Source organism: Bison bison, unplaced genomic scaffold (genome assembly GCF_000754665.1).
Source record: "Bison bison bison isolate TAMUID 2011002044 unplaced genomic scaffold, Bison_UMD1.0 scf7180017864475, whole genome shotgun sequence".
NCBI classification, from domain to species: Eukaryota; Metazoa; Chordata; class Mammalia; order Artiodactyla; family Bovidae; genus Bison; species Bison bison.
The window spans coordinates 3,344,662-3,361,225 of NW_011495036.1; the positions used below are offsets into that span (position 1 = coordinate 3,344,662).

The 16,564-nt window shown below is 45.7% G+C and overlaps 1 protein-coding gene across 1 annotated transcript in view; it reads right to left on the reverse strand.

Moving 5' to 3' along the window:
- Positions 1-1,167: 1,167 nt before the first annotated feature.
- Positions 1,168-16,564, reverse strand: part of COL6A3 (collagen, type VI, alpha 3) — a 91,482-nt gene continuing 76,085 nt past the window's right edge. Inside the window, exons 41-45 of the mRNA XM_010862047.1 lie at positions 16,459-16,541; positions 14,493-14,756; positions 13,347-13,445; positions 3,308-3,472; positions 1,168-1,972 (exon numbers count right to left, since the gene is read on the reverse strand). Coding sequence (XP_010860349.1) covers positions 1,929-1,972; positions 3,308-3,472; positions 13,347-13,445; positions 14,493-14,756; positions 16,459-16,541 — 655 coding nt within the window. The 3' untranslated portion in view covers positions 1,168-1,928. The remainder of the gene's footprint in view (positions 1,973-3,307; positions 3,473-13,346; positions 13,446-14,492; positions 14,757-16,458; positions 16,542-16,564) is intronic.

Here is a 16,564-nt window from a genome sequence, read left to right on the forward strand (position 1 = left end):
GGTTTGGCCTTGGGCTAAAAGGAGGGCCCTACAAAGATGGGGAAGCAGGCAGTGTGCCCTAGAGGGCAGGGGTGGTCCAGGGCCCCCCCCAACCATGAGAGCTTCTTGGGAGTCCTCAAAGCTTTGCAATCGCCCCCAAAGTTGCCTTGATGGTCACCTGGGCTCTCTGCCCCAGCAAGTTGCAGGTAAACTCAAATCCCCAGAGTCATGGATTGTGAAGTGCCAAGTCCTCCCCCGAATTCCTGCAGATTCCAGCAGGGCTCTCCTCTGTCCACACGGTCCTCCCCTCCATCCCTGACTCTTGGTCTACCTGCTCTGGCAGATGTACTCAGGGACAAAACTCAGTTCTTCCTCCAGGTGCTAGGCAAATGTGCTCGCTTTGAGTGCATTGGTGAATTTAGAAATTGCACCTAAAGATCTGGGTGGAAATCACAAGGAGTGAGGGGTCTTTGTGACCACCCAGTCTCTCCCCACCCATCTCCGTGGCTCGTGACAAGCGCTGACTCGTCCTCTCTCACCTCCATCAACAGAGTAACTGACAGACCGTCCCCCGTCTTACATAAAGCAGTTCTGTCCTCACCCAAGGAGCTCTACCAAAAGCCCTTGCCTGTGTCCTTGTACTTCATCATAGAAATTCGCTCTCCTTCCTAAGTGGAATTGAGGTAACGCCTAAATATGTATTTCTTTCTTTCTTGTGTTATTTCTGAAGGAAAGAGAAAGGGGGTCTTTAAAGGAAAAAGATACTTTATGGTCTGTCTAAGACTCCGGAAAGGGGCTGGGGAGTCCTGGGCCAGAGACCTCCCACTTCTCAGCCTCTGGATGGAAGCAAACAGAGCCCCCATGAAACGGTTATCAAAGAGGCAGTGGGGGAGGCCACGTCTCTGGGACACAGCTACAAGTCAGAGTGGGCCGTGAAGGCCAGGCCAGGGAGACTCCAGGGGCCCTAAGCAAAGACTGTGATCCACCTGGTCATGGAGCGCTGGAGGGCAGGTGAGCTGGACCCCCCGGGTCTCCCATGCTCTGTCAGATAGAGCACCTTTGCCCTTCACTGGACATCAGAGGGTGGTGTGCAAGACTATGCACCTGGACAGGGCCCAGTTCCCCCGGCCTGGGGAGATTCTGACGACAGATGCTATATAGAAACAACGCAACCAAGAACGCCAAACCCACACTTTCAATATACTTTATTAAAAAGTTTCTTTGTATAAATTTCCTAAAAATTTTAAAATTAAAATTAAACCCCCCCGCACAAAAAAAAAAAAATTTTTTTTTTAACACACACACAACATTAGAGGAACGCCAACAAATCTTCTCTATCGTGACTTTCTTTTCATTCTTTAATTAAGGCGTTGGTCCCACAACAGTGCGCCAAGGTTAAGGGATTTTGCTTCCTTCTAACTAGTTTGTTAGAAGCTTTAGAAAAAGAAAATCAGCTTGAAATCTACTTCAGGAGATTGGGGGCGGGGGGGATGAAAAAGCTGGATTCTTGTTTCTTCTCCATACACAGGCTTTCCATCTAAAGTCATGCTTAATAAAGAGGCGAGAAAATGAACCAAGCAGAAGTATACAGGGTAGCTGTGAAGTCAGGGGCTTATTTTCTAGATCTTACACTTGCCTGAAAGAGGCATAACATGAAACTCCAGAGGGAAGTTGAGTCTATGGGAACGTTCACATAAACGCCAGCAGTGGGTTACATAACGTTCAGAGTGTACGATGGAATCGCCCGGAGACGAAGAGGGTCAGGTCCACAGACACATGTAGCACCATATTGATAGGTTACGCGGCAGAGGCTTCCTCCCAAGTCCGGGTGTAAATCAAAGCATGAGACGGTACAGTGCGAGGGAATCTACACCCAGAGCTCCTACAAAGATGACGGCGATGGCTGACTCCTTCTTCTTCAAGAGGTATGTGTCGCTGGTCGGCCACGCCTAGGTCCCCATCGCGGCGATAACTCCGGGCTGCTTGATGGGCACTGGAGGGGTGGGGAGGGGGTGAGGATGGAAGGGCAGAAGAGGGGGGAAAGTCACATGATTGACCCACAAGAATATCGTATTTCTCATGAAAGTGGTCCATGGCCTCTGGCTTTCACCACCAATCTCACTCGTCAGCTCGTTTCCTTCAACGGCTCCCTGGAGTTTCCTAGCTTGGACTTCGGGGTTCTTCGTGTCCTCTGAGCCCTTTATATCTCCTGGTATCACCCGCCTGGCCGTTAAGCAAATCCAACACTCCCGTTCGGCACTGGCCCCAGACTCCCTGTGTAGCTGTTGTGACTTTATTATCAATCAACTTGCCTAACACAATAGAGCTATCAGATGGCCTTGCTGTCAACTTTATTATTTAGAGGAAGCAGGATTATCTAAAGATGAATAGACTATACAGAGCCTCCCCCGGTGGTGCTAGTGGTAAAGAACCCACCTGCCAGTTCAGGAGACAAAAGAGACCCAGGTTTGATCCCCGGGTCGGGAAGATTCCCTGGAGGAAGGCATGGCAACCCGCTCCAGTATTCTTGCCTGGAGAATCTCATGGACAGAGGAGCCTGGTGGGCTGCAGTCCATGGGGCCGCAGAGAGTCATACATGACTGAAGGGACTTAGCGCAGACTATATATATAGGCGCTTCCAGATGGCACTAGTGGAAAAAACCTGCCTGTCAATACCGGGATGTAAGAGACGTGGGTTCCATCCCTGGGTCAGGAAAATCCCCTGGAGGAGGGCACGGCAACGCACTCCAGTACTTTTGCCTGGAGAATCCCATGGACAGAGGAGCCTGGTGGGCTCCAGTCCATAGCGTCACACAGAGTCAGACACTACTGAAGCGACTTGGCACACAGACTATATAGAGGTTATTATTAATTTTTCATTACATTATTTTCCCAATAATCATTTCTGTTACAATATTTATGAATACCAGAAAGCTAGTAATATTTCTTTTTTTTTTTTTTAGCCACCAGGGTGGCATGTGGGATCTTAGTTCCCCAAACAGGGGTTGAACCCACAGCCTCTGCAGTGGAAGCATGGAGTCTTAACCACGGGACTGCCAGGGAAGTCCCAGCAGCTTAGGAATATTTCCAAAGGGTGAGGAGTGGTTAGCCATGTTTCCTCATTGGCAAAAACGCTTTTAGGAGATAATAATAACTCAGAAAATGAATACTATGTATTTTATTTGTACAACTTCCTCATCCAAAAATCCAGTTTACCTTCTTTTTCAAATCTATCAGCATCATTATCATTAAACATCTTTAAAAGATAAATGCTTGGCCTGGATCCTTTATCTACAAAAACCACGAACACAAGATCAGAATCACTTACCAGGAGGGCAAACCTTTTCACATTCATCCTGCGAATTAAATCTGTTTTCGTTTCCACCGCAGCCTCCATACCAGAATCGGGCGCAGTTTTCAGTTACGGAATCATAGTACCACTTTAATACAAACTCTCTGCAAGTTCCGCCGTCCTTTGGCAACTTACATATATCTTGAGGAACAAGATGGGGAAAGATGATTAATGCGGATATGTAAGTGACTCTGCTTCTCGCACGAGGAGCTGAAGGTCTAATCTCAGTGCTGTCAGACGAAGAAAGCAGAAAGCGTTTCCAGAAGGAAAAATTCCTTTACCCCCCAGAGCCTCGATATCCATACTGTCAGGGGGACATAATAATCACCTACAGCTTCGAGAGCAATAAATACAGTCCTATCAATAAAAGGGCTTCACAGACTGTACTTGGAATCTCAAATGTTGGCAACTATTATCGGATGATTTCAGATGAAATGAACTTGTTTTCCCCTTTCCAATCACTGAGTCAGTTAGTCTACATTTCTTTCAATGCTCAACCCCCAGAGAAGCAACTTAAATTTTAAAACCTTGGAGTTTTCTACTCCTTGGCAAAATAGCAATTAAATTCTGTCAGAACATTGTTCAAAAACAAGACTCTCCATTTCACTACAAGCCAAGTTGATGAAAAACAAAAGTCAAAGTGGGAAAAGAAAATCCTTTATGAGTATGTGCGTATATGCATACAAGTGTGTGTGTAGCTACTAACTTTGTGACCAGCCAAAGTTTACAAGCCAAAAGAAGTGCTAACACTGATGTAAAACTCACAACAGCGAAAATGTCACCTAGTAAAGCTATTTTGAAGACAGAGAAGCATTCTTTTGCCAGTTAAGGAAGTCTTTTATGTTTTGAATGCATTTTAAATGCATGCTTCTGATACAGCCCAGCTGCAGAGTGAAAGCTACATTTTCCACCATGCCTGGAGAGAAAAGTCTACAGTTCACACACAGTAAAACTTCTGTTTACAGAGTTTTTTTGGCAAACTCTAGATCGGGCTGGGAGAGAGACGCATTAATATTAATATCAACTGTTATCTGAAAATTTGAGAAATGTAAAACAAAGCTCGTGGAGTGGACAACGCTACTTGTTTATGTAACTACATGTGTGAATCACTGCTCCCCCCTCCACACACACACACACACCAGGCTCACATCTCTGGGGGCCTTCTCCTCAGCTGCAGGGGTGGCATGGCTGGTGAGCTTCTGCAAATGCTGGTTGATACTAAGAAGTTAAAGGAAAGACCTGGGTCTTCAGATAGAAAACCAAAGCTTGGGTCAGCCACAAGGGACGAGACTTGCAGGCACAGGATTGCAGCTCAGAATCGGTCTAAGACACTGCCTGGTGACTTTGGGGAGGCGATCACCCCTGCAGGAGGAAGGTGGCCCCACAATTACAGCATCTCTGAGCTGCAGACTTTTCAGAGGCCCAGAAGGCCAGCAATGCTACCCAGAGCTTTTTAAAGACCTGAGGAGGCCAGGATAAAGTGATGATAACTCACAAAACCAATGTTCCTCCTCTTATAAGTGCTAGCACTGGGGCAGAAGGCCTGGTTTTAAGGAAAGAGGGGACTGAGCAAAGTAAGACCATTCAGCCACAAACACACATCCCTTGTTTAGCAGTGGGTCCCCATTAGTGTGGGAACCTGGCCGAATGGTCACCTCATCCCCTCCTCTTTCTTCCCTACAGCATCCCCCAGGGGCCCAGGTCGGTTCCACGTTGTTTATTCAAAGTGCATTCCCATCCTGGCCAACCGTGTTTCGCTCTTTAGGTCCTACTGGACTGTGCTTTCTGAAGCAGACAAAAGTCCTCCCAGACCCGAGGATGCCTAGCCTGCAGGCAGCCCTGCAGTAGGACAGTGTTCCCTGACCCACTGGCTTTTCCAGTTTCCTTTGATCTTCACCTTTGCTCTCCAGCACTAAACCACAGCTCTTGCATTCTACATCCTTTATTCCAGCAGGAGTCACTGCCAAGACCTGTAAGGTTTACTAATGAGCTATCAGGACACGACCACTCTGGACACACAGACACTTGAAGAACCAAGAGAAATAAATTAACATGGGCCTCAGTAGTATCTAAAGACAAAATCCTGGGATTCTCCGTTTCTTTAAATTAAATTGTATCGGAGTATGGTTGCTCTGCAATGTTGCGTTAGTTTCTACTGTACAGCAAAGTGAGCCCACTATAGTACACATATTTGTTGCGTCTGACTCTTTTGCAACCCCGTGGACATGTCACCTGCCAGGGTGCTCTGTCCACGGGATTTCTGGGCAAGTGTACTGGAGTGGGTAGCCCTTTCCTTCTCTAGGGGATCTTCCTACCCAGAGATCAAACCCTGAAAAGTATGAAAGTGAAAGTCACTCAGTTGTGTCTGACTCTTTGTGACCCCATAGACTATACAGTCCATGAGATTCTCCAGGCCAGTAGAGTAGCCTTTCCTTTTCTCTTTCCTCTTCTCTACTCACTCCAGTAGAGTAGCCTTTCCTTTCTCCAGGGGATCTTCCCAACCCAGGGATCAAACCCAAGTCTCTGGCATTGCAGGTGGATCCTTTACCATCTGAGCCACCAGGGAAGCCACAGATTATATATAGCTCTTTTTTTTTAAATTTCCTTCCCATTTAGGTCACCATGGAGCACTGAGTGGAGATCCATAGTAGGTTCTCAAGCATCAAAATGGGAGGTTTTATGTTCTAACATTTTTCGGTATGTTCTGAATTCTTCACAATGAGTATCTATTGTTTTATTACTAGAAAAAGGTATCTAAAACTGAAAACATGTTAAATTGGAAATTCTTGTCTTTTATCAGTTGAGATTTCTACAGTGTCTAAAAGTAGCATTTTTAAAGGCATCATCTTTGACACTTTCCAAGCCAGCAAGTTATCAATATTTCAGTACTTAAGCAAAATTGTGGGGCTTAAGAGGAGTGGAAAGTGTTTATGGTACAGATATAAATACGTGCAATTATGTTCCTTATTAGTTTAACGGCTTCAAAACAAGAAGGTTTAATTGCCTTCGGACCAGACACTGTTGACATGATGTGAAGTGCTTCCAAACCTCTGAGGCAGATACAACTGGCTGGAATAAATAAAACTTTCCCACGTCTATATTTTGATTACTGACTCAGAATTACCAAGGAAATATTTTCTGCATTTTTGACTTTATTTTAAATGTAGTTGTAGCTGTATGTTAAATGTAGTTTCAGGTCTTGACCAATAAAGTATCATTTCATAAGACTTTTATGCTTCACAGTAAAAAAAATGCCAAATGCCCTTGGGGACCCCTCATGATTTAAACATGGTAGCTGACTTAGCTACCTTCTCACGCAGCAATAAACACACTGCCTTGAAGATGGCTATTCTCTTCAACCAAGGAGAGAAAGTGTTTGTAGCTATTTAACGTACCTCAGTTTGTGGGGTTAAGCTCGTTCTTTAAATTATTATCAACATAAAATCATATATTTTCCACATCACATCATTTTATGGCAGCCAACACTATATATTCATGGTAGAACACACAAATACTGGATTTCATCAAATCTAAGATACCTTAATTTTATGATGCATTATTGTTTTATATTCCGCTAAGTAAGAGAAAATGCTGCCAATAAGACACTACGTGTCATCAACTTCAAGTCACATTTCCATTTTGGAAGTACTACGGTGGGAAAATCTGTGCATCTTAGAATCAATAAAGGAGGCAAAACATTGGTGAACTTATTTCCTTCTGAGCTGTGTAACTGACCCAGAAATGCCTGCTCAGACAAAGCATGGTCATTTCTACAGACTGCTAATTTCTAGAGTAACTAAAATGAATGCTACAGATTTTGTTAGTTATTTGACTCCCTTTTGCACCGAAACATCTCTTCATACATAGGTAGGTCAATAGTTTAGGATTCATTCTATAACACTAAAAAAGCAAATTTTCTGAGGTCTTTTTTTTTTTTGCTGTTTGAAACCTTCAGAATCTTTGCTTTACTAATCATATGCATATAAAATATATCTCCAAGGCTTCTTCAGCCAAAAATAAGAGAAACAAGAGAGAGATGGTGACAGAAACATAATACAAATGCAGTATCCTCCAAACCAGCAGGAGTGAAGCACACTACAGAAACACCTATCGTAGTCTGTGCTTTAAGACTGTGATGATCACTGGAAGATTCATTTAATTGCTACTAAATGCCATTTTCAGGCAGCAAATGCATCCCAGAAAAGTGGGTGTGTTTCTTTTAGATGCTGAGAAAAGCAAAAAGTGGGCGGGGATTTTTTCTCTTTTCACAGGGCTTGTTATATTTTGTTGAGGGAAAAAAAAAGGATTAACCATTTAAAATGGAATCATGGGGCTTCCCTGGTGGTCCAGTGGTTAGGAATCTGCCTGCCAATCAAGAGGACCTGGATTCAGTCCACAGTCGGTGAAAGTTGCATGTACCACGGAGCGACTAAACCCATGCACCACAACTCCTGAAGGCCACACACCTAGAGCCTGTGCTCCGCAACAAGAGAAGCCACCGCAACAAGCAGCCCGCACATCGCAAGGAAGGATAGACCCCCACGTGCCGCAACTAGAGAAAGCCCACGCATAGCAACGAAGACCCAGCACAGCTAAAAATAAATAAGTAAATACTTATTTATGCATCGTGTAGGACTGCAAAGCCTGGAATCCTGATGCTATCGGTCTGCTGCTGTGGTCAACCTTCGTCTCACACTGCTGCCTTACTCACATTCCACCTCACACTGATGCCACAGCTCACACTCCATGCAAAACAGGGCCAGGCCTCATCAGGGGAGACAAAGAATCCTTTCGCTAGGGTGTCCTCACGTTCTGGGCCTGTGTCACACTTCTGGTAAAGAAGTACCTATCAAATGTGCATTTCCAAAGCGGCGAACATTAACAAACACCAACGAAAACTCAGGTATTAGTACTGTCCAGTCTTCCTCCCCGTCACTGGATGCCACGGATCAGACAGTTGTTCATTTCACAGGATTCTGGCCCACAGATTCCTGCACAGATTCAAACACTGGTCACCATGCTCCCCAAACCCAGAGTGGCTAACTATGACAAAATTCAGTTCCTAAAGACAGACTCAAAACCTAGGAAATCTTTTATTTATGAGGTAAAAAGGGCACACACACACAAGTGTCTAGCATTTACTATACAAGAAAGGGCCACATCTCTGCAAGCACAAACCATGTTTCTAGTGAACTGGCGCTGCAAAAAACAAAAAGAATCAACCTGTATTCATGTTCACATAAAAATGCTGGCTTTAAAACTGATACTTGCCTGAATTGCCTAGAAAATACAGGTTTGCAGAAAGAATGCATATTGTGGCAATTGACACTTAGATGTGAAATATACATACAACTACGGAGGAAGAGTACAGTTACTGTACTTGAAAAGTTACTTATAAACGATGATTTGTTGTTATTCTTTTTTCCTTTCTGCCAAAACATGAATATTGTTAAAATGTTTTACCCCCTGAGGAAGTTTCTAAAACATCTTAATTATATGGGAGAGAGGGAAGGGAGGCATTGGGAGGGAGGAAAGCAAGCTTTCATCTCCTGATCTGTTTATGCATTTTGAATTTATACATTCTAAAGTAAATACCCAATTAATTCAAGAAGAGCTTTCAAGACGGGGTATGTGTATGTGTGTGTGCGTGTAACTCCATATGTTCATGAGCAAATGTTTACTAAGTGACTTCTCCAGGCACAGCACTGTTTTGTTACTTGTGGGCTAGAGAACAGTTATGCAGAACCTTGGTTAAGAAGAGCAAGTAATTTTACTTTCAGACTGACTTGAATCACTGGGGGGAAATATACATACTTGTGCACACACACACATGTGAAACAGCACTCAGGTCCTGGGGCTGAGGGTTCTGTACAGGTCAGAAGGAAGGAGAAAGGTTTTGGGTTCATACAAATCTAACTACCAGTCGTCACCTTGAAAGACACACAAGCCCCGGTTTTAACATCTCTTTTCTCTCTGTCACGTGAAGAGAGGAGACCTAAGCGTTGAAGGTGTGGACTGAGAATACCTTCCTACTTCTGAATCTGTGACTCAGTCTTAAAAAACAAGACAGCCCAGCAAGATGCCTATTTAAAGACTGTGTTGTTTATATTAACTCAACACTGTTTATATATTCTTATCCCTTCTGGACCACACATAAGAAGACCAAACACATCCCCAAATCTCACTGTGCAATTTATTCCCAATTATTTTCTCTCAATGAAGCATCAAATTTTCTAGAAGTTTCACATTCCCCACACTCTATGAAGTTACCAACGAGTGGCGACAATATGCACAGATCTCAGGGACTCTGAAGTCAGAATGTCATCAGTCCTGACCCCATCTTTGGTGAAATCCTAGTGAGTCCCTTACGGCTTCTCTGAACTCAAGCACCATGCTGGGTGGGCTACGGGCTGCAGAAAACCCCCAGAGCAGAGACAAAAGCTGATCCATGGTTCCTTGATTATGAGCAGAAATCAAAGGGGTTGGAAAAACTCTAATTTGAAAAGATACATGCCCCTCAATGTTCATGGCAGCACTATTTACGATAGCCAGGACATGGAAGTAACCTAAGTGTCCATCAGCACAGAAATGGATACAGAAGATGTGGGGTATGCGCACCATGTCATACGGCTCAGCCACAAAAAAAAGAATGAAAGAGTGCCATTCGCAGCAGCGTGGACCGACCTAGAGATGGTCCTGCTGCTGCTGCTGCTGCTGCTCAGGCGCTTCAGTCGTGTCCGACTCTGTGCTGCCCCACAGACGGCAGCCCACCAGGCTCCCCGTCCCTGGGATTTTCCAGGCAAGAACACTGGAGTGGGTTGCCATGTCCTTCTCCAATGCATGAAAGTGAAAAGGGAAAGTGAAGTCGCTCAGTCGTGTCCGACTCTTAGCGACCCCACGGACTGCCGCCCACCAGGCTCTTACACCCATGGGATTTTCCAGGCAAGAGTGCTGGAGTGGGGTGCCATTGCCTTCTCCAAGAGATGATCTTACTAAGTGAATTAAGTCAGAGAAATAGAAATACCGTTTGATATCATTTATATGTGGAATCTAAAGTATGATACAAATGAACTTATGAAACAGAGACTTACAGACAGACATAGAAAAGAAGCCTACAAACCCGATGGGCATCAAAGGGGAAAGGAGGCAAGGGAGGAGAGAGAGATTACGAGTTTGAGATTAGCAGATCCAAACTACTACACATAAAATAGATAAGCAAGACCCTTCTGTTTAGCACAGGGAACTATGTTCAATGTCATATAATAATCCATATGAAAAAGAATATATATGTATATCTGAGTCACTTTGCTGTACATCAGAAACCGACCCAACATTGTAAACTGTAATTCAACTATACTTCAATGACTCCAAATATATATACTTCAATAATATATTTCAAAAAAAAAACCCAAGGCATTGAGACTTCAATTTCCTCCTACATCTCAAAGCATTATGCCACATCCTTACTGCCATTTTTTTAGTTTAAGTTAAAAGTCGTAACATTGAAAGTTTTTATAGTTTTTTAACACAACTCTTAAGAAGTTGAAACTTAATTACCCAATGTAACATGCATTTCTGAGTTATTCCCATACATTTATGTCAGGAAAGAACTTGGAAAGGCCAGAGGAGCCTGAAACACACCTGGCTCTCTGACGCTGGGAAAGACTGAGGGCAGGAGGAGAAGGGGAGATAGAGGATGAGACGGCTGGGTGGCATCACCGACTTGATGGACACGTTTGAGCAAACTCTGGGGGACAGTGGAGACAGAGGAGCCTGGCGTGCTTCTGTTTGTGGGGTTGCAAAGAGTCGGACACAACTTAGCAGCTGAATAACAACCTCTATCACAGACCAATTCCTAAACTTGTTTCCAAATATAAACTATTTTGAAACGTTTTGCAGCTTTATAAGTAGTTGGTTTGCTGACCCTCATTAAACATCTATGTATGTAATCGTTTCATAATTCCTGTATTGACTTTATTATCTTCTCTGTAATAACTCCTTATGTCAAAAGTCATTATGGGTTATGGCTGAATTAAGAGATGATAGATAAATGTGAAAATACAGATGTAGATATACACACGTATACATGGACAGGGGGAAAGTCCATCAGCGGAATAAAATACTATTCTAGTAACAGACAAGACTCCTCCAGAAACAACTAAAAGAACCAAGTCCTATATTTCCAAGCAGGCCCAAGGAGATGGAGGTGTGGAGGAGGAAGCCACCCAGTTTCATTTAAACGCAGGTGAGCTAGGATGGCAATGGCACCCCACTCCAGTACTCTTGCCTGGAAAATCCCATGGACGGAGGAGCCTGGTGGGCTGCAGTTCATGAGATCGCTAAGAGTCGGACACGACTGAGCGACTTCACTTTCATGCATTGGAGAAGGAAATGGCAACCCACTCCAGTGTTCTTGCCTGGAGAATCCCAGGGACGGGGGAGCCTGGTGGGCTGCTGTCTCTGGGGTCCCACAGGGTTGGACACGACTGAAGCGATTCAGCAGCAGCAGCAGCAGCAGCAGAGCTAGGATACAGACGCTACAAAAAGGGTGAGGTGGAGAAACAAGGATCATTTTAAAACTTGCAGTGGAAAGAGTAAAATGGGGAATCCTCACAGCTCAAAAAATGAGCGTGCCGCTGCTTCTGATGATACGGGACAGAGTGGGAAAGCGTAGCTGCTTGAACATCCAGGATCCACAAAAGTGGCTCAGCACCCAGGAAATGCCTTTCGCCCTAATCCATAACAGAAACAAACTCTGTAAAGAAATACACCTCCCTCCTCTTGACTGGGGCCAATAGGTTGTTGTTCAGTGGCTAAATCCTGTCCAACTCTTTGTGACCCCATGGACTGCAGCACGCCAGGCTTCCCTGTCCTTCACCATCTCCCAGAGTTTGCTCAGATTCATGTCCATTGAGTCAGTGATGCTATCTAACTATCTCACCCTCTGGAGCCAACATATTAATTTCAAAACTAACAAACCGTCCCCATAATTAGTGGAAACCCTTTGCTTTGGGGTCTATAAACCAAAAAGATATCTAAATCCCATGGAATTTTGACTGTGGAATTAATACCAATATCTTTGGCAGAATACTCTTAAGCAAAGCATATTGGCCATTTCAATAACTGGTTTCCCACAGATGAACAATCACAGCTCACGTTCCCCTGGAGGAGAGGTTATGGGTCGCCCAGAGTTCCACTGCCCAGGAACAAAAACAACAAACAGCTGTCACTTCCAGAAACACATCTAACTTGTCACAGATTTCACATAGAACATGCACATGCTCGGCTCAGGCCCAAGAGAAGGGCAGGCTAGATTAAGCCAGGGTATATGCTGAGGAACTGGGACCAGAGCATCAATCCCGTGAGTCACTTCCAAACCCCCGAATTTCATGGATTCCAAACTGAGCTGTCTCGTGTTCTTCTGAGTCGTTTCTTACTAAATTAAATCACTGAGTGGATGAAACCCTATGCTGTGCTGCATCACAGACCACAAATAAACTCAAGTCCCAAGACGAGGCACCGGGGAAATGACTAAGGGACTCCTGAGTCCTGGCTACAGTCCCCCAAAGCTGCCCTCGGTCAGCTTTTTCTAAGAACCTTGGGACCGGCAAGGTAAGCCACCATTTGGAACTTGGAATATGGAAGTTAAGACCAGGATGGACCACAGAGAGCCACTTTGGAACATTCCCCATACAAGTCCCTCCTGGTCTGAGAATTAGAACCCCAGCAGATTAAACTGTTTGGAAGAATTCTTTCTTTTTTTTTTTTAATAGTATAATTTACTGGACTTTCTCCTTTTAAGTGTGAATGGGCCGTGGAGTTCTGCTTTTAGCTCTGCTTTTGTTTTTAACGTTTGGCCTCGCCACATAGCACATGGGATCTTAGCTTCCCAACCAGGGATCAAACTCATGCCCCCTGCCATGGCAAGACGGAGTCTTAACCACTGGACACGCCAGCGTAGTCCCAAGAATGCTTTCTTAGTGCTGCAACGCGCCTAAGATTTTCAGCGGCTCACCTGCTTTACTCCCAGCCAACCGGTCTGCGCTCACCACTAGGTTGATGGTTGCACTAGAGGCTGATCGCTCTGTCTGTGGAGGTGGGGGCTGAATTTTCTCTGAAAAAGAAGATTCACCCCTAGTAAGTAACTCAGAAAAGTAAGAGACTGAGGCAGGCTTGATTTTCTGGATCATGGTGGGCCACTGAAACACAGAGCCCCAAGAAGTCTCTACACACACAACTCCTATCTAATTGTCTACATATCTGATTCATCTCAACAAGCAAACAGAGAAAACCTCTGAACTTGGAACAGGTCCTCACAGTTTCCACATAACTTCTGCTGTTTCTGTCCTAGGAAACAAGAGCCCTGGGGCTGAATGGTCTTTGGATTCACATCTTTCTGCATTGCATGGTAACAGATGAGAACTGCCCATCCTCACTCATGGTTCCTTGATGTGAATGACACTGGCCCAGGAGAAAAGAGTGGGAGCCTCCCCTTCCACGTCCCAGGAGCAGCAGGGGTGGAGAAGAGTCGGGGTTAAGGGGGCGGTCCAGGAGAACTTGGAGGGTGGGGCGTGAGTACTGAACAGAGACCGGGAAAGCATGCATGGGCAAACCCCGGGGCAGCACAGGAACCACGGGGCCCACACAGCAGAGGGCAGGGCAGGACACTGTGGGCTCAGGGGAGGGGCACGCCAGTGCCCTTTCTGCAGGGCTGCGGATGTCCCGCGGTCCTGGGATGGCGCAACTCCAAGGGCTCCCTGGTTACTCCCTACGGAGCGTGACTCAGGGTGTTTTCCGTTCACTGAACACGGAAACGTGCTTCCGACGCTCAGGCACGGTGGGTGGCTGAGACCCAGCCAGGTTCCGCGGGCATATTTCTTCCTCCCTGGGAAGTGGCTACACTCGGGCCCCATGGATCAGGTTTCCTCCATCAAGTAGCCCAGGACCCCAAAGGCAGGGTAATAGTTCACAGTAGTTGCCCAGTTTCCGTTTTGTTAATTTATCAACTTCGGTACAACCAGGATGTGCAGGATCTCATTGCAACCTTGTTGCTGTTTTTCAGGACAAGGTCCAGTGAATCGGAATTGTTCCCTTGACCACCCCATTTGATACCCTGTGCAGAGAGGGGTACCGACTGTCCTTAAGGCGACCCTGCACTTACTCGTGCTGAAGCTGCCTTGGTAGATGGCTCTGACCTGAGACCTCAGGGAGCAGGTCACCGTAACGTGGTAAGTCTGCCCGGGAAGCAGGCCCCCGATGACGCGGTCCGTGACAGTGAGGTTCTGCTTCAGAACCACGGCCTGATCGTGGGCCGAGGTGACGGTGAGGTTGTATAAGTAAGGGCTGGGGGGCTCGGGCCTCTCCCAGTGCAGCTTGGCGCTGTTCTCTGTGACCTCAGACACATGGATCTCGCGAGGTGCCTTCACTGCGGAATAGAGCAGAGTGTAGAGAGCATGAGATACAATATACGATCCTAGGGGCTTCCCTGGTAGCACAGTGGATAAGAATCTGCCTGTCAGTGCAAGAGACACAGGTTCGATCCCTGGTCCAGGAAGATCCCACACGTCAAGGGGCTGCTAAACTGGTGCGTCGCAACTCCTGGAGGCTGTGCACCTAGAGCCCACGCTCTGCACAAGAGAAGCCATGGTGCTAAGAACCGTGCACCATAACCCAAGGGGAGCCCTGCCCACTGCAACTAGAGAATAGCCCTGGCATCAACGCAGAGCCAGCACAGACAAAATTAAATAGATGCACAGTTTTTAAAATGATCTTCATAAAAAAAAATCTTTAAAAAATTAATTGATAAAAAGTAAAACCCTAAATGACTGTAACATAGAGGCCAAAGGTGAAATCTTAAAGATATGTACCAGTAGACAGTTGATCTGAAGCTTAGGGGAGGCAGAGGAGTAATTTCTCATTTAAGCTCCTGAGAAAGACTGATGTAACTACCAGCATATGCGAAATGTGAAATTCACATTAATCAAAAATCTCATCATTCATCTACCAGGTATAACACTACCTTTTTTTTTTTTTTCTGTTGAAAATCTAATTAAGAAGATACTTTGAAAATGCACAGTCCAGCGTGCTTAATCTGAAATCTTCAAGACAGAATAAGCCCCATAATTTACAGTCTATTAAATACACATCATGGAACTTCAGGGCATGACCTGAAATTCTTTGAAGGAATCCCTGCTCTCTCTCTGTTCATAAAATGAAGACAATGTCCACTTTTTCAGGAGCACAAACATCCTGCCTTCACTTTTCAACTCAGTTTGTGACTCCAAAGGAACTTCTAAGCGTCTTCTCTGAGGGAAAAATAAAACAGCACAGTCTGAGTCCCATGAAGCCCACCTGCCCCTGATCATCAAATCCAGCCTGGAATGTACTCTTCCCCGGGGCAGTACCAGCATGCAGTCCAGCCTGCAGGGACAGACGGATGGTCTGGCTCTAACTTTCCTCTTTGCTAAACAAAATGGCCCAAGATAAGCAGAGCACAAAGCCTGGGCTTCCTTTCTGTGGCTATGAGCTTCACAGCGGGGACAAGGCTTGTAACTGCAAAGCTCCATCCAGAACTTTGGGGGTCACAGTCTGAGGGAGGGAGGTCTAGCTCCAGAACTAAAGCCTAGAAACATCTTTTTCACTGCCTAAGTGCTGACAACAGGCTTTATCCTTCTCCCACTCCCTCGGCGGGGTCTAAAACTCTACATCGGCTTAGAACTTCTCCCTTTAGCCTAAGACAACAGCATCTCCAGCTGGGCTGGGGGCTGGCCACATGCTACATCCCGGAGAGAATGGGTCACTCCCGAGCTCCCCTGGTGCGGGCTTGGAGTTGGGGTGGGGAGTGTGGGAGAACAGGCAGCAAAGGCAGGGGGATTTATTTCACTTGCTCTTTGCATGGAACTCATCAGCCTTGCAGGGTGCGTGGCAGGGGAGAGAAAGATTGCTTTTGAATACAGAAAATAAGCAATGTTCTGGTAATTCTATGCTCAGAGCAACACCTTACAAGATACTGCATCTAGATCTCAGATCCCAGATCAAGGACTGTGTCTGGTTTGCCTTGTAACAGGCTCCGGGGACAAGCCCTGGACACAATAAATGAGAAGAGCACAAGCTGGCGGCTTTCTTACCCACGGGCTTAGCAGCGCCGGGCCTGCTGGCAGCCAGTTTGACTGCCTGGGGCCTGGGGGCCTCGGACCTCGTGGCCATGGATCTGGCAGCAGTGGGGGGTCTGGC